We start from the raw sequence: 18651 nt of genomic DNA, 5'->3' as shown, positions 1-18651 counted from the left end.
TCAGGAGAGCATACTAGTAATGATTACATTCGAGCGAGCGGGACGAGCGAGCTTGAAAATATTACATTTTACAGTCCAAAAACTGCCGTTCTTTTCTTAGCAATATTTTTTCGCTTTGGAAATTAAGGGGGGAGGGGCACCGGGCGCAACTGCAGGCAATTACTGGCAGCAACATCAGAAGAATGGCATAAAGATTAAATGCTAGCGAACGGAGCGAGCGAGCTTGAAAATTTTGACATTTTACAGTCCCCAAATTGCCGTTTGTAGCTATATATTTTTTGCTTTGGAAATTAAGGGGGCGCACCAGGCGCAACTGCCGGAAATTACTGGCAGCAACTTCAGGAGAATGGCATTACGACTAAATGCGAGCGAGAGGAGCGAGCGAGCTTGAAAATTTTGACATATTACTGTCCAAAAACTGCCGTTTGAAGCTATATTTTTTTTCGCTTTGGAAATTAAAGGGGGGGGGGGGACGCCCGGTGCGCCCCTCTCCCTGGATCCGCCACTGGTAGTCAAGGGTGTGGGTTTATGTTCATGACTGGGGGAGGTATGACCAGCGAGGTGGCGTCGAAGTGACCAAGCGGGGAAAGGATGTCCAAAATCTGCACTTTAGAGCATCCCCTAAACTAATTGTGCGTGTTTGTTTGTGTGTGTGTATTATAATGTACATGGAAAAGTTAGGAATTAGCCCAGGTCAAGTCTTTTCATTGGCAATGCAAGACATTTTTACATAGACTAGTATGTAAAGCAACACTGCAAAATCAATGATCTAGCTTTGATATAACGAAGCGTAAGGTACAAAGGTGTACATTCTACATCACATTGCGCAACATTGTAGCGACTCTTCGTTCGGATGTACCGAGTACACTGCGCACATCCTGCTTATATGCAGAATGCCAACCAGGAATCACGCTGAATCACAATCTTTTATCGGGTCCGGGGTTTTTAAACAATGTTTCACACTGTATCTATACCTATCTAATTATGGTTAAAAGAAATCATAGAAAAATATCTTATTTCTTGATCACCCTTTCATTCAAAAGCAGTTTACTAACACTTGAATTACTATTTCGGTAAGTCTTTTTTTTTTTACCAGCGGATTGGGAGGGGCGCACCCCTACCCCCCCCCCCCCCCCCCCCTCCCCCCGTAGTTACGCCACTGCTTTTGGGTGAAATAATTGGACAGATTTCTTGAATTCTAACAAAAAAACAAGAAAATCTTTTCATCGCGGGAATTATGATTATGTGGGGTGGGGCAAATGGTACGCTTGCCTTCCAACATTTCTATGGGGGCAACATTTTTGTTTTCTTTCAAAAGCAAGAAAATCTTCTCATTTCGGGAATTATTAATTATGGGGGGGGGGGGGTCAAAATTTAAATATGCTTGCCCCTCCAATATTTTTATGGGGGTAACTTTTTGTTTTTCTGTCAAAAAAAGAGATAAGAAAATCTTCTCGTCTCTGGAATTATGGAGGGGGGTGGGCAAAATGATACGCTTTCCACTCCATTTTTTTCATCTTTTTTTAGTGAGGCTAGGGCTCGCTCTTGGGCTGGCAATGGATTGGTCAGAAGTAACGTACATAGACCCTAAGTAGCACACGTATCTCCGTATCGTACGGATGTACAGTACGGTCGATAAATAGCCTACACTGTAGAATACTAATAGATATGTATAAAATCAGTGCTGCCAGAACCAGGGGTTCGAATTGATTTGTGTGTGTGTGTGTGTGTGTGTGTGTGTGTGTGTGTGTGTGTGTGTGTGTGTGTGTGTGTGTGTCCCTGGTGCAAAATATAAAGAAAAAAATAGAAAAGAGTAATCATCTAGCATCCGGCGTTGAGGTCGCTCGCAGACTGATTTTTTTTTTTTTTTTTTTTTTTTTAAGGATCTGAAGGGGGGTGCGTTCGCACCCAACGCACCCCCCCTGGTGACGCCCATGACGTGTTCACCTGTGAATACAAGATTCACAGTAAAACTTTCTACATTGACGTCAAGAAGCGATGTCAATACTCTCCCAAAGTTGTAAGAACGCTAATAAAGTTTTATGTTATCGTTGAGTCATGAATTTGTATCGTGCATTTTGTACAATAATTTGATTTTGATTTTAAAGCAATCTTCGCATTACTTCTGATGAGACGAATATTGTGTTTAAAAACAACAACAAAAAATACAATACGTCATAGACCCTCGAATGGAGATGAAGAACGAGGACGTGAAACAAAGATGATTATACTACATTGCACGTGGAGTTTCAGCGCAACATTCGTTTGGCACATAAAAAATAGGAATATAAAATCATCATTATACTCCAGTCAAAGCCAACTCATGAATAATATTCGTCTTATCAACATTAATGCATACCGGTAGATTATTTTGAAATTTGCTTGTCACTTATTATTGTCGCTCTCATAGTAAATGGATTGACATTGAACTATATACGAATAATATTCAGTTACGCTACATTACGTGGCAAGACAGTTTTATATTTTTTATAGAGGCATTTGTAATTGAGTTACCTACAAAATATAATGCATGTATACATTATAAAAAAAATAAGTAGTGTTGTTGTTTTTATAGATGACCGAATATTGTGTGTACAGTATAATTACATTAACAGATGTTCATTGTAAGGATAAACATAGTCCTCGGAAACTGCAAAGTGTCTTGCAATGTGACTCTTCATTATCATTGTATATATAAAGCTCATAAGATACTGTCGCTCTTTTGTCTATCTCATTTTTATCAGTTTATCTACTTATATTAAGACTCATTATGCATTTGATGGAAACGTTTGGATGGTCGTAAGGATGGTTTCCGTTGTAATGAGCTGTTAGTCCTGCTTCGGGATTTATAAACTCGCTCTTTTAAGAGTGGGTTGACACTACTATATTAAAAAACTGTGACTTGTACGAACTCGAATCGAATCGAATCAACCCGATCATATCTACACGGTACACGAAACTGGATTCACGGAACACTCCTGCATTGTGCAGTCTGCTCGAGCAGTGGAATTGGGGTTATACACACCCTCATCGAGAAAGTGATATTGAGTTGGTACCTTTCTCGCTTCATGAATTTGAGTTTTGGGCCTTGGCCGATTAATGAAATTAGGTTTGCACCCTGCTTAGAAAATGAAGTTGGCTTCGAGCCTTTATCGAATATGTGGATAATATTCCTCTTGTGAAAACTAATTCTAATACCCGTCACTCATAAAAAAAGATAAAATACACAATCTTAATAATATCTCAGTATTGCAGTAACGGTTCGCCATTCCGATCAGAATGCAGTAATTAATTATATTATGCGTTGTTGAATTAAGCTTTGAATAACTTGTTTCGAGAATACCTGCTATGGGACGTCCACGTTTGTGGAATTTATACCGTTGGTGAGATGGTAATAGTAACTTTGTCTATTTTGTATAGTTTTGTTGTTTAAAATGTACAGGAAATAAAAATTCGTGTAGACGTTTTATGTGAGTGTGTATGTTTGTTATTTAATGGGATTTGTATAATTCCATGCAATCGAGATAACCTGTCAAACTGTTATCACGTGCGAAAACTTATACAGTGTCCCTTTGTTGCTACAATCGTATTCCCGAATGTATCGTTGTCTCATCTCTTCAATGTATTTCCGAAATTGCTTCATCTTCCTTTTCTTCCGCATATTCAAAAGCACACTGCACAACTACTTCCCGATTAACATCTGCAGGCCCTGTCTCCATAGTATTTACCCCTCTCTCTCTCTCTCTCTCTCTCTCTCTCTCTTTCTCTCTTTATTTCCATTTGCATTACGTGATTTACGTATAAGGCAAACTTTTGGACCCACCTACTAAACATCAATCCCAATGAGATTAAAAATCAAATTAGAGACTTCAAGTTCAGTGTTTGGATTAGCATTACCGTACGTACAAGAACCACTTTATATCACAGGATCCATGTCCCCCTACTCCTATTAAGTACGTTCATAGACTATAGGCTTATTAATAGTCAATTGTGGAAAGTTCACGTCACTAGACATAATTTCATTTTTATTACATTCTTATCCCACAAGACAATCGTATAAATTTCATATAAACAATTTCTTATAAACTTCCTTCTGACATTCGAAGTTTAAAGTCCATGTAGTCTTTTAGGAAGGCTGTAAAAACAATAATGCTTTCTGGATATCAATAATTTCATTGTCTTTGTTAGTGCATTTATTCTATTACGTGATATAATCATGTAACCGACCATGAACTGTATTAACTGTTCACCTGTACCTCGGTGAGAAAATATTTTGTTATGCCGTGCTGATCAGTGATCCAGGTTAACTAACTTTGTGTAAACCATTAATGAAAGCAGACAGATCTCTCCTTTTCCTTTCTCAATTCTACTATCCTATCTCTATGCAAGTCATCCCTCACTCCTATTCTCTTTCCGATGTGTAGTAGTCATGTACGGGGGCTGCATGCAAATCAAGCCACGCTCATGCCGTAGCCCCACTCTATTATTCATTGTTGTATTCCTCGTACGTTTTGCTGTACATTGTGTAAAGGCAATGAAGAAAATTTTATGAAAAATTTATGTAAATGTATGTATATATATATATATATATATGTACATGCATGTACGATGATAATACAGAAACCAATAAATTAAATCAAATTTCGTAGATCTGTACCTGGGAGCAAAATTAAAATCGACGTATTTGTAGTATCAAACTAGCGAGAATTCGGCTTCCCATAGAACCAGCAGCATTCACAGTGTGCGGAATGTGGGGCGGACGGTGTTATTGTCGTCAGGTCGACTCATTCACAATGGTAACGGACAATGACAACTGCATTCCACACATTGTAAACGTAACCGGTTCTACGGCAAGCCGAATTCTCGCTAGTTTCAGTATCTCTGAGAGTGCAAAATGACCACATTTTGAAAATTGCAAGGGTTGACAAAAAAGTCCTAAAATCATAACGCATTCACCAAAATTACAGCACGTCGTGTCATTCTATTGGAAAAAGAATAACCTTTCCAACAGCATGCAAAATAATGACATATCTGCAACAATATTGCTGAAATTAAATATCTTAGGTGTTCCGTTTTTTTCTTGGCCACCCTGTATATACATATATGACCCTGCATCACAAAACCAACAAAACGTGGCCAGACATGGATTTTTAGTTAAGGACAGATTCTGGAAGAGCAGACTCTAAGCTTTAAAATGATGTATAACTCAAGTCAAACGGACGTCCCTAACCTACCTAAATACTGGAAAGGAGCCACACACTCTGGAAAAGCGTGAACTGAGAATAGAGGCTTTGAAGTAGAGCGTCTATTGAAGCGCTTAATTTTTCACCAAGCCGCGCTAGCTGTGCGATGAAAGGGACAAAACACAGGATGTCAACCACCAGGGCAACAACAATGAAGGGATTATCAGATTAAGCTGAAATTAAATATGTTCTATAAACACATTCTGTCCATGATTATTGTCAACTTAAAAAGCAGTAGCACTATTCTTTCAAAAGTTATCAGACTTGAAAGTGAAGAGTGTACAAAGGAATGAAAAGGGGCCTCTAATACATAACTGATCATTCTACTCTCTCCCCTAAAAGGGTTGTAGAAAAACTGTTGGAAACACACTTTCACATTCAGGTTATGATTCAAAACTAAAAGGATCATGTAGAAGAAAGATAGATTTTTCAAAAGATATAAAAAACTCAAGATTGACTTTATATTTGAACCATTTCACCTGCTTTGAGTGCTTTCGTAAAATCAAGGTAAGCGACTTATTGTTTGTTTTGTGGTGCACGGTTACACACACACACACACACACACACACACACACACACACACACATATATATATAAGACACCTGATAACCAAAATATCAAAATTAAACAAACACACTTGTACATACACAATCATCTAAAAAAGCTGCGAGGAAAAAAAACATAATCTTCATGTCACCATCATATATACATACACAAACCTATAGACAAAAGTATATTATAATATACACAAATCATTATACTTCTCCAGCAACTTTCAAATTTTGTTTATACACATACTAAAAAAAAAAATAAGGCGGGTAGTGATGACATAGGAGATATTAAACACGTGTATGGAGACGGAGAGAGAGAGAAACACAGAAGGGGTAGGAAGGAGATAGCAAGAGAGAAATAAAGAGACAGAAGAGAATAATTGGAATAAGATATGCAAAGAGATATAAGATAAGGAATCTATTTCTTTTTCATCTTATTAGAATCATCATTTTAATCCATATAAACGTTTAACATTACTATCTTTTTAACAATAATATCATAAATGGTAAAAGTTATACAAAAACCGAAATACCTCATACATATAAGGGGGAAGGGGGCTACCCACGCATATGCAATAAGTTTACAAACATAACATTCACTTTATATTTCACATTTCTATTATTCTCATAACAATTAAAATTATTGTCTAATATTAATCTGAATACTGCTATTAAACTCAATCAATCAATATCACACAACAATCTCAATTCAACTCATCATTATTATAAAAGAAAATAATATGCACCGTCTTGAAAAAAAAATACAAAATTGTCAATATAAATCGTATGATGAATATAAAATACCAATTTTATGAATGTATATGTGGATCAGAAAAAAAGAAATATTCCAAAAATAAATCACAGAAAATATTGCAATATCATTACATTCAGGAATAATTACTGCACAACAGGAGTATTGCAGAAGTGTGGCTAAAGTTCCAATCACATATTATGGCCACTGCTGGACTGGAAGGGCGCCCCATGAAACCGCATCAAACAGACATGTTGCTTGGTGAAATCTTTCAATGTACAGGCATGAATATTGAAAGTGAATCTCAAATGATAACCAATAAACATTGAACACCCCTGAGAACCATATTTGGATGGTGATTACAAAACGTTGCACTGTTTCGCATAAAAGTAGTTTGAAGAGAGGGGGAGAGACAGATAGATAGGAAGAAAGAAGAGAGAACGAGAGAGAGAGAGAGAGATGGAGAGAGAGAGAGAGAAAGAGAGGGAGAGAGAGATAGGAGAGAGCGAGATAGGTATAAAAGCCCATTGATATAATGCCTCTATAGATAGTCCAACCGAACAATAAAATGTAAATTATGTAACATACAGCCAATCTGCAACTTAATTCTTACAATATACCATACAAATGATATCGTATTATCAACCTGACTAAAATGAATTCAACAAATCAATGAGATACGGTACTGAACTGCTTCGTAATCACTGAGTTTAGCATCTTAATTGTTCTCTGACATTTGATTTGCGTAGATATACATACAATCAAGATAAAAAGCCCACAACCGGACCGGCGCAGCCTTTCTTTCTTTTTTCTTTTTTCTTTTTTTTTCTTTTTTTTTTGGGGGGGGGGGGGAGCTTGGTGGAGGGTTCTCCCTCCCCCCCCCCACTTTACAGGTATCAAATATCTGCATTTTCGGAAATAATATTCAACAATCTGGTGCACACTTTTGATAAGATATTTGGACAGTTTTTTTATCAAAAACCAAAAAAAAAAAAACAAACAAACAAACAAATAAACATTTCCTCATTTTGAGTGTCATTGGGGAGCAAAATGATATATTTGCATCCCTTCCGCCCCCGTCTCCTAGGATCCACACCCCTGTATGCGAGGAAGTATTTACATTAGAATTAAGATGAAGAAGAATTAAGATGTGGGGAGTTGGGTGATTGTGGCTACTCCCACACCCTCCTCCATTTCTGGGTGGGGGGAATGCATACCAGCCACCTCCCCCCCCCCCCCCCCCCCGATTTACGCCAATGTTGTCAACAATAATGCCAAGAAATGTAAAATTTGATACACTTTCTAAATCACAATCTTCCAAAAAACTATGTTACAATTCAGTAGATCAACAGTGTTACTGAAAAACGTATATTTCATGTTTGAACATTCAGTGATAATCCATTAGCCGTGACTTAGTTAGTCGGACAAGAACTTCAACATCATCATGAGAAAAATAAAAAACAGTCGTATCATCTGCAAATTGTATAAAGGAAAGTACTTCAGACACAGAAGAAAAATCATTGATAATTTTATTATGAATAACAACGGTCCTAAAAGGCTAAATGACACCACACTTAACATGTCTTACAACTGAATTGTTATCTTTATTTTGAACGAATTGTTTCCTATTACATAATTAACTCTTAAACCACTTCAAAGCATTCCCACGTATTTCACAATGCGATAGTACGTAAAGTAAAACGTTATTATTAATCATATCGAAGGCCTTGGAGGATTAAAAAAAATCCTAATTAGATGCGAGTGTGATTGTCAATTACATTAGCTACTTTGTCAGCGAAATGATCAACTGCATGAATACTGCTATGTTTTTTCTGAGTAATTGAGAAATCGTAAATATTTATGTCGATTAAAAAAGATAATAATTCTGATATGAAATATTTCTTTCAAGACATTAGACTTTTTACCACTTTCTAAGTTCATTTTAGACAGAACCGATTTCCTTTCCACTTGATCTTTTTTTATATGTTCCAAACCTATGAACAATATATAATGATATGGTATATTATGTGGTCACAATGTAGTAATGTATCTACCGTTCTATCTCTGTTTTTGTTATATTTTATTCTATTATACGTCCCTGATTGTGTGACATTTTTGTGAACAGGGCCCTATGGAAGACCTGAGCCCCTTTTAATAAAAAGTTGATATGATAGCAACTCTTGCTGGAATGGCAATTGTCATAGTAACGACAAGAATCCAGCTTCCTGATTGGCTACTGCTATTGAGAGTTGCTATTCCAACAAGAGTTGCCATGCTAGCATCTTTTATGAAATGGGGTCCAGAAGTGACTATCATTGTCACTACTGAAAATGGCCAACCTCCGTATGTTTTTCTTTTCTTGACCTTTATGTATGGAATATGTTGATTTTATGGTACGGAAAATCAAACAAACAAACAAACAAACAAACAAACAAAAAAGACAATGGAGATAATAGAGAAATTGGTCGATTAGATTAATAATTGGAATTACTTTAGCCTGAAAACATACCACTGGAAATTGATAAATTGAAAATATGAGTCAACGGATCTACAAATTCGGATAAAACTCTTTTAAAAATACAATTATCTTTACCATTATAAGCGGAACTTCACTTATTTTCTTTTCTTCTTGTAGATCAAACAATATCAATAATACGACAGCAGTTGAGCAGTTAACCACTTAACATTTTTAAGCCATTTGGAGTGATTGTCAATACCATCTTCTACATAATAGGTCACACAGTGCCCCAAAACGAAGCGCAATATGATTTTTTTTTCCTCAAGAATCATTGGTATATCACTTTTTCATTCAGGTTCAGAGGATGTAAACAGCAGAGTATAAAGCAGATTCATGAGAATTTAAATTGTAAGCATATAAAATTTTGAACCTTCATCATTTCATTCATCATAACAATGTGTGCTGCAGTACCATGCCCTCCATTGAGGACTGCACATAATCCAATTCTAAAGGTAATAACACTAGTTTCGTTTCAGGTCTGCCTTTGGGCGCGGGAAGAGAATGTTTACTCAGTATGGGTTGTATGAAGTTATTGTCATGCAACATTACGAGCAAATGGGTAAATGCATTTCACATTGAACTTGGACTATAATGTGGGCTATGAACTGTGTCGACAATAATGCTCTAGGCTATGCGATATATCTTGCCAATTGATAGCTAGCAAACGGCTGCGTCGCCATTATTTCCATGCGCCCACTCAACGAACGAATTCCGTTGGTCTCGGAAGGGTGCAAGACATGGGGTGTGTTCGGCTATCACTAAAAAAAAGATGTGATATTTTGTATCTAGATTACTTGGCAGTCTCTCGGGATATTCCTGTCGAAAAAGTGTGTTCAACTTATTCTTTGTGAACTATCTCAGTCTTTGACTACGTGTGATGAATAGAAGATACGACCTCGTTCTCTTGTTAAGATTGGCTATTACTGTGCTCTGTGGCCATGTTGGAGAAGGTAAGCGCAACTTTATTTCCCGATCGTGCAGTCAGTGAATATAGCACTGTCGAGTCCCAGGGGAGTGATGCAAATAAAATGTGTTCAAAACCACAAAGCTACCAACAAATTACTGATTTTAGAAAATATCTGGATTCCCTGTGTACGAAGGAACTCTGTTTACTGTTCGCTATTTTCTTAGACACCTTTTAAATATTAGTCTACAGTCAACACATGTCATAAATAAGACAAAACCGAGTTGGGGTTTTCTCAGCTCAATATACAAAAGTACACTGTAAAAACATCGCTGTTAGATTTAACACCATGGGTGTTAAATCTAACACCGATCAAACTTCAATAGAGGACCACACCCACAGGTGTAGAAAATGCACTGTGATGGTGCTGAAAAGTGTTCACCTGACACTTCGTGGTGTCAATTTGACAGTGTACCTGGTGTTATTTTGACACTGTACTGGTGTTAATTCAAAAATGACACCACATGGTGCTGATTTGATATTTGTTGGTGTTAATATCAATGGTTTAACACCCGTCCAGCTTCAATAAGAGACCACACTAGCTGGTGTTACTGTGGTGTAAATTTATTTTCACATTTTGGTCGAAAATCTAGTATTTTAATGTAAAATACTTGATCGTCTTGTTTAAATTAAAAGTCAACAAGAAGTGCAGTTACTAAGAAACTCTTCAAAAAACAGTTTTATATTAGGAAATGACACCCGGATGTGTTAATTTAACACCGTAAATGAGCACCGAAAATTTAACACCAGCTCGGTGTTCACTATTTAACACCGGACTTTTTGCAGTGTAGTATGAACATTAAGTGTGTTAACTTCGGTACTTTTCAATTCCAAAAAAGTCACCACTAGGCATGAACTCACAATGTTTTTTTTTTTAATTCACATGATCATTTCATTGGAACATCAGACTGCCTTTGACAAAAGAGAATTATTTTACACGTAGGTTGTATGAACGAATTGCCCCTGCCAATAAATGAATTGCCCGTGCCAATGCCCATGCCCGCTGGAAAGGACAATGTGTCCCTTAGTGTAGAACAGAATGTTATGAAACAAATCGTGAACAAGATGTGGAATCTCTGCACATTGTTAAATTACACAAATTTTCAGCATTGTGAACACATTGGGAATCATCAGTTTATAAAATATTACTATATGCACGCACTCTGTGAAAAACTACACCACAGTGTGAAACAATTGACTATGTGAACATAATAATATTGTGAACTCACTATGGAATACTGTTCTCTTTCCAACAGCCACATAAATACAAGCTTTCTTTCTTTCTTTCTATTTTATCTGGTCAGCAATTATTGTGGTGCTTCAAAGGAGAATCACGACGTCGTTGATTCTCGTTGGGGTTACATGCCAATTCCACTTTGTGCTCACGTACATTTTTATCAGCAATATTTGTTTAATACTCATCGAGGTTATTGTTGGTTAATTTAAAATTGTGCAAGTGCAACATCCTAGTTTGTTATATAAGTAAAATCCGTGGTTTTGTGATGAACTTCGAAATATGGAGAGAATATTCCCAGTATAATAGATTTTAAACTGGTGGTTGCTATAATAAGGTAACGTCACAAGTTTACAATTTCCAGTTAATTATCTTGGATAAAAAGCTATGCTCGACCTTGAATCTTTCACTGAACTCATCCAAAGCCTCAACCCACAGAAATCGTATGTGGAAGAATAGTGCAACAACTCTCAATGAAAGCGCAACAAAATACTTTGAGTTTTCCAGTGGTCATTCTAGAGAAAGGGAAGCTCCATGATCGGTACTAGGATGCATCAATGAGGAGGTGACTCTGGGAAGACAGTTTAGTGTATGTAGCTTGGTAAGTCATGCATGCAGGACATGAACCTACTTTGCTAATATTTGTATCTTGTGGTAGCCACTGCCCCCAACGTTCAAGGATGGAAAGGAGAAGACATCCGATTGCCATGTAATATCCAGGAGGACCCTCTCGCAGTGTTCTGGGTCAAGGAGGGAATCTCAGGTCAGCAACAGAGGACAACCAAGGCAACATTCATCGATGGGGAATTTCAGAGTAGGGAGGAACGGTTTGATATCGACAAGAACTTCAGCCTTGTCCTCACCGACTTGGAGGTGGCAGATGAGGGTCGTTACTATTGCCAGGTGCTGCTGAAGAATGACCAAATTTTCGAAAATACCACGATCATCACAATTAGTTGTAAGTAATGTTTTCTTTTTTCGCCATGTCATATATTAATGGGGGACGATCCTAGACTGGACAAGATGAAAGTCCTCCCACTGATTTAGTTTAAATAGAAAAAAAATATATATACATGTATATATCGTACACACGCATGCTAAATGAATCCAAAAGTGATAAAATAATGCCTTGTCAATATAATTTAAATCATCTGTCATGCACGGGGTCACAGGTATCTTATGATATAATCAGTACAGACAATTTCTATTGTAGCCATGATGTTGGATAACTGAGACTTTAAAAGGTTTCTCATTAGCACCGGTACTGCCATGGCAGATTTCTGACAGTTTCAATATTTGACACGGCATTCACGGAAATCACGGCCTGTTACGTGTGTCCATCCCGTCGTGTGTTCATCCCGTCCCATCGTGTTGTCACACATCCATCACGTTTTGTCCACGGTGGCCAGAAACCTGACTGCCATGGGCGCCGGAAACATGGTGAACACGCAGCAATAGTCAGTTATAATGTTGTGATAAAGATATGCTCGATTTTCCCCTTAAGCAGCGATTTGTAGAAAGGCGACAAAATGCAGCAACAATGTTTGAAAGGAACATACGGAGGCACTTTCAGCATGTTTTTTACATTGTTTCATTTAGATATAATATTATGTTAATTTCTGTACTTTCTGGAGTTCCTATAGAAATTACCAATATTCGAGCATTCAAGTGATCCCTAAATAAGCAGGAAATCACGTGAATTTGATTGCTTAACTTGATTGCTTTAGTCCTTGCACTGAGTCACTTAATATGGATATTTTGATAATGTGTGATTGAAAATGTAATTAAAAAGGTAATGCGTTATTCGCCTAATTATCAATATTTTTCTGGTAATTAAAATAAGTTAATTTTGTCACTCTTCTTCTAATTACCTTACTCTTTGTCACTTCATTGATTTTCTATGGTAAAAGTGATTCGATATTACATTTCCATGTTAAATATCAGTAATTCCATCCTAATAACGTACAGATTAGAAATAAAACAAACAAACATGACAGTTCTTTCTCTTTTTTTCCTATTCATGATAGCCACTTCTCATTTTTCTTCAAAATGAACAATCTTGGGTTCTAGTTTCATTTGTAATTATGCAAATCCCGTAAGATAAAATAAAAAAGGTTTTGTTTTCCATGAATAAAACTGCAAAAGTCTTTTTAGATATTTGGAAATGCTGAATGAAATCTGGATTGGAATACAAAATATAATGATACGTCAATTCAAAATAATTTTTGTATTGCTCTAGCGATGGCAACCGGACATACAATCGAGGAATGCGTTGATAAGAGTCAATCTCGTCAAAGCCGATGCACATACCAATATACCTCCAACACCCCTTCTTTTAATCTTACGTGTGTCGTGAGTGGATTCAAACCTAACGTTTCCATGCTATGGACAGAGGAGTCGGGAAAGAGACTGAATTCCGTGGTTTCACAACAGAGCACACTTTCTGATGGCACATACGAGAGGTTCGAGACAATCACCGTTTCAGCTATACATGGGACAGAGCAAACCTTCATGTGCGTGGCTACCGGTGACTCGCTGGATGGAACGTCGACCGTAGAAATCACCATTCTGCCTCCAACAGGTTTCGTAAAATGTTGTCAATTATATGTGTCTAAATAGTCACTGGTATACAATTGATATTTAAAACCAATGTTCTGATTGAGATTGGTCACGGAGAAGTACCATTCGTTAATTCATATTTTGAGCAAGTTAGTAACCTTCCCCCCACCCAAAAACAAAAAACCCTAAAAACCAGATGTCCATTATGCTAGTCTCTAATTTACTCGTTAAAAAAAAAGAAAAAAAATGTTAACCCTGTTCAATCAATTTGAAAAAGTGAAAAAAGAAAAACACGTCACGTCAATTGTCACTAATGGTAGGGCTTCGCGTCCAAGTCCGACATCATGCAACGATCATCTGTTATAGCCCACGAGTCATGTGTAATCGACACTTCTAGGCAAGTAAGGTCAATGAGTTTAGTCCAGCCCTCGCTTGTCTTGATACGTGCAGCGTCTGTGTCATGTTTTTTTTTTTTTTTTTTGCACTTGTTTTTGTTCGGCCTTGTGCCCTTCAGACTTGTAGGTCTTGCATGCATAGTGTCGGACTCGTGAACCGGTTTTTTTTTTTTCTGCCTAACGACCTGGCAGGCCGTATGACTCGTGAACCGTGTAATTTATGACTCATGGACCGTTTTTTAATGTCGAGTTAGTAAGCCGTTTGGCTCGTGGATGTCGGTCTCGTAGGATGACTCAATCAATACACAGATATGTATATATATATATATATATATATATATTCAGTTGTCAAAATTATTCACACCCTTGTAATTTTCTTTTTTTTTTTTTTTTTTTGGGGGGGGGGTAATGAAATGAATGCATTTTGCCAAGTTTGATCATGAGTTATATGTGACCAACAAGTGACAGAATAAAAACAATACACAGTTCCGGAAATTCTTCACTTCAGGAATCTTCTAATCATGGATTTTCAAGAATTGCCATGTTCAAAATTATTCATACCCTAGTCTTACTGAGTCCAATGTCTTTCTTTTGCAGTCAATATCGTAGTCCTTGTTCTTTACGGCTACTTTTAGATGATTCTTGTACAAGTCTACAAGCTTCCTGCATGTCTTCTGTGGGTGCTGGCTCACTCTTATGTGGCAAAAGCCTCAAGGTGAGTCAGGTATGTCAGGTTCCTAGCCATCACTCTGATCTTTGAGTCTCGCCACAGCGTTCTTGATCGGATTCCATCAGGACTCTTCAAGTCTCGCCACAAGTTCTTGATCAGATTCCATCGGGACTTTGCATTGGTCATTCCGGGACATTGACATCATTGTGCATGAACCATTTCTTCACTGCCTGGGCGGTATGTATCGGTCATTGTCTAGTGCTGGTACGTCCAGGTGTGCCAAAGGTGGTGTTTCTGAATGGACCCCTTCACATTTTCATCAAGGATCCTGACATAATCCTCCTTTCTCAAGATTCCTTGGACCTTGACGAGCTTCCCTGTGTCACTGGAAGAGAAGTGTCCCTAAAGCAGCATGCCTCCACCACCATGCTTGATGGTTGGCGCAGAACCTTTTGGGAGGTATCCCGTGCCAATAGAAAAGAAAGCAGCCCCACGTCATGTTTCTACCACCATGTTTGATGGTTGGCACAGTGTTATTTGGCTTGCATGCTTCCTGCTTCTTCCTCCAGACATATGCAGCATCCCCATGGCCAAATAACTCCAACTTCATTTCATCTTACGGTTACCACAGGATGGCTGACTACAAGCTGGGATCTTGCCTCAGATGACCTATAGCAAAGGTCATCAGCAGATTCTCCAGATGTTTCTTCTAGAGCAATAGTGTTTTACTGGGACTACACCCATGGAGACCTCCTCTGTGCAAGATTCGCTCGATGGTGGACCTTGATACCTTCGTCCCTGCCTGGTCAAGCATTTCAAGGAGGGCCTTGGTTGTGGTCCCGGGGTTGTTGTTGACCTCTTGGCAAAGTTTCCTCACAAGTTTGGACGACATTTTACGCTTTTTTCCACGCCCGCAGAGGTTTTTAACAGTGTTTAGCCTCATGTGCTTGTTGATTACACTATAGACGATTGCCACAGGGACATCATACTGCTTTGAAATGACCCTGTACCCCTTCCCTTTTATGTGCGCAAGCGAAAGACGTTGCCGGAGGTCTTCCCCAAGCTCATTCTTCTTGGCCATGAATGATCAGAAATTAAGACTGACTTGCATGCTTTCCTTCTATTCAAACTGTTATTGAAAGATCCTATTTTGGTTGTTTTTTTAACATCTGACCAAGAAAATGGGGTATTTATTCAATTGAAACATCTTGAAACATCTTCTGGAAAAAGATTAGCACATTCACAGGAATGCACAACAATGTGCACAGTCGAAAAAGGCCATTCATGATGAGAAATTGACAGGGGTATGAATAATTTTGAACATGACATAAAAATATGTATATACATTCATATGTAATCTCTTGATAATGGAGTTTTAAGTGAATGAGTGTTTAATTTGTGTATTTATCAAATTTCAGGGAAACATAGTAATTTGGGTCTCATCATCGGACTCACCATTTGTGTGCCTGTTGCCATAGTCATCCTATTTCTCCTTGTTGGAAAGTATCTTCAACACAAACATCCGGACTACCTACCGCGAAAAGGTGTCTGTCTATTTTTGTAAGGTTTTCTATTTGTATTTATTAGTGAATGCGTGTGTGTGTGTGTGTGTGTGTGTGTGTGTGCTTGGGTTTGTATTTCTTTGGTTTTATTCTTTGCATTTTTCATCATTCTAATACCAAAATAACATAAGTACAGACCACCGAATATCCCGACGTGTACACATGACTTGCAGCTGCAAATCTAAAACCGAGGATGATTAATCTACGCCAAATAAAAGAAATATTCGTAAAGGGAAAAACGAACGGTATGTCATAAGCATATTCTTGACATGATGATGGCCTGAAAATGTTGGTATGAAAAGAGGAGAAACGAAAACGTTGTGGAAAATATCGCGCCCAGAATATAATTCTATATGAAAACGATCATTGATAGTGATGCTCTGTTGTTGATGACATATTTCAGGATGTGGCTGGAACCCCTGCTGGCGAAGACCAAACTTACTAGAAATATTTCACGAGGAGGAAGAAGAATTAATGTTGGGTAAGAAATACAGAATGTATATATGCAGATAACCACAATCTTATTCGTGTGTTGTTTTTTATATGTGATGTGCATTATTACGTTATGCACAGTAATTTTTTTTATTTTCAAGATTACATCTCATACTTTTAACCACATTCGCCATTTTATTTTACATAATACAGTTGTGTCATGTAATGCAGTTAGAAAGAAATAATTATATGATTTCGTTTCACTTTGCAGGATTGAGTGCCTTGTAATGTTATCCTCTATCAGCACTTATCGTTTACACTTTTGTATCAATGATTCATTATATTCCAGGCCATATTTTTTCATCTCCCCCCCCCCTCTCTCTCTCTCTCTCTCTCTCTCTGTCTATCTGCCATGTATGAAAAATAGGCCTATCTTTTTGTGTGCGGGTATCTATATACATTCATATGTACAGTAATGATTTTTGTGTCTTTACTTTTTCTACCTTTTGGTTTCTCTTCCAAGAACCATCATCGCTTACTAAGGAACAAGTACAGCAATGCAAGGAAGACCTGAAGGCATATTACAGTGTGACACGACGCAAGGTCACGGTGGATCCACTCAACTTTATGGAGCGTGTTGAATTAGATGAAATTTATACGAATATAAGTATCATAGACCGAAATAGCAAGCGTAAGACACCAATAACATACGACGATCTTCTGACCAACGATGAAAATGGAAATCTTTCAAAGCGGCTTCTGATACAAGGTGAGGGAGGTGTTGGGAAAACAACACTTTGCGCTAAGATTGCCTGGGACTGGTGCCAGGGACGGATTCTCCAGGATCTGGACATGGTGCTCCTAATACCTCTTCGAGATGTAACCAACAAAAAAAGTATTGGTAGTATTGTAAAAACATATCTCTCTGATTCAAATACAGCAAAAATGAACCAAATACATGATTACATTACAAGAAATCAAAATAGAGTCCTCATTATACTTGATGGGTTTGATGAGTTTAACGGGAAATTAAGTGAAATTGACAGCAGTGAGGTCATTCGCATTTTGGGAATACAGCAATATTCAAGTCATGCAACGTAATTGTGACCACACGTCCATGGAGAACACACGAGTTCATGATGGACACGGCTATTGCTGACGCTTACACTATTCTTAGCGTCGATGGATTTAATAAGGAGAATTTATCAACTTACATTAGGAAGTACTTTCGGATCGTGGAGAAAGACAATCTTGCAGAAAGCTTGATCAGTTTTATGGAGGAAAATAATGTCATCCAGTCAAATATGGCTCCATTTCCTATCTGCTGTGCGATGCTTTGTCTGATGTGGAAAGACTTCAGTGAAGAGAGACGAACAGAAATGCAAAATTTGCAAACTTTCTCCATGATATTTTCTGAGATGATATCTTTTCTGAAAGAACATTACGCATCAAAGGCCTGTGGAAATTTACAGAATCAGAGCATTGTTGAGCATTTGAATGAAGCTGAAATTGCAATTCAAGAAATAGGCGAGATAGCGCTTAACGGTTTATTGGACAGAACTCTTTCATTTCCTGAAAACAAATTCAGAAAGTGTTTGAAAGCCATGAAAACATGCTGCAGAGTGGGAGTTCTGACTCTAGAAAGAGACGTCGTTACAAGGGAGCGTCGACGCAATTTTAACATTTCATCTTTGGTTGAGTCAACTGTTTCTTTTCCCCACAAACTGTTTCAAGAATACGTTGCAGGGGTATATATTGGGTATTTATTCACC

At 37.7% G+C, this 18651-nt stretch overlaps 1 protein-coding gene across 1 annotated transcript; it reads left to right on the top strand.

Moving 5' to 3' along the window:
* Positions 1-9940: 9940 nt before the first annotated feature.
* Positions 9941-18120, top strand: LOC139719552 (uncharacterized). The gene is made up of 6 exons (XM_071630965.1): positions 9941-10013; positions 11920-12219; positions 13501-13842; positions 16304-16429; positions 16851-16928; positions 17403-18120. The coding sequence occupies exons 1-6, from the start codon at positions 9941-9943 to the stop codon at positions 17978-17980; spliced, it is 1497 nt and encodes a 498-aa protein (XP_071487066.1). The 3' UTR covers positions 17981-18120.
* The last annotated feature ends 531 nt before the right edge of the window (positions 18121-18651 follow it).

The sequence above is a fragment of the Diadema antillarum genome, unplaced genomic scaffold, assembly GCF_040938485.1.
Source record: "Diadema antillarum isolate AM-2024a unplaced genomic scaffold, OU_Dant_1.0 scf00000112, whole genome shotgun sequence".
NCBI classification, from domain to species: Eukaryota; Metazoa; Echinodermata; class Echinoidea; order Diadematoida; family Diadematidae; genus Diadema; species Diadema antillarum.
The sequence above is the reverse complement of the archived record's forward strand: the minus strand, read 5'-3'. Positions and strand labels throughout refer to the sequence as shown.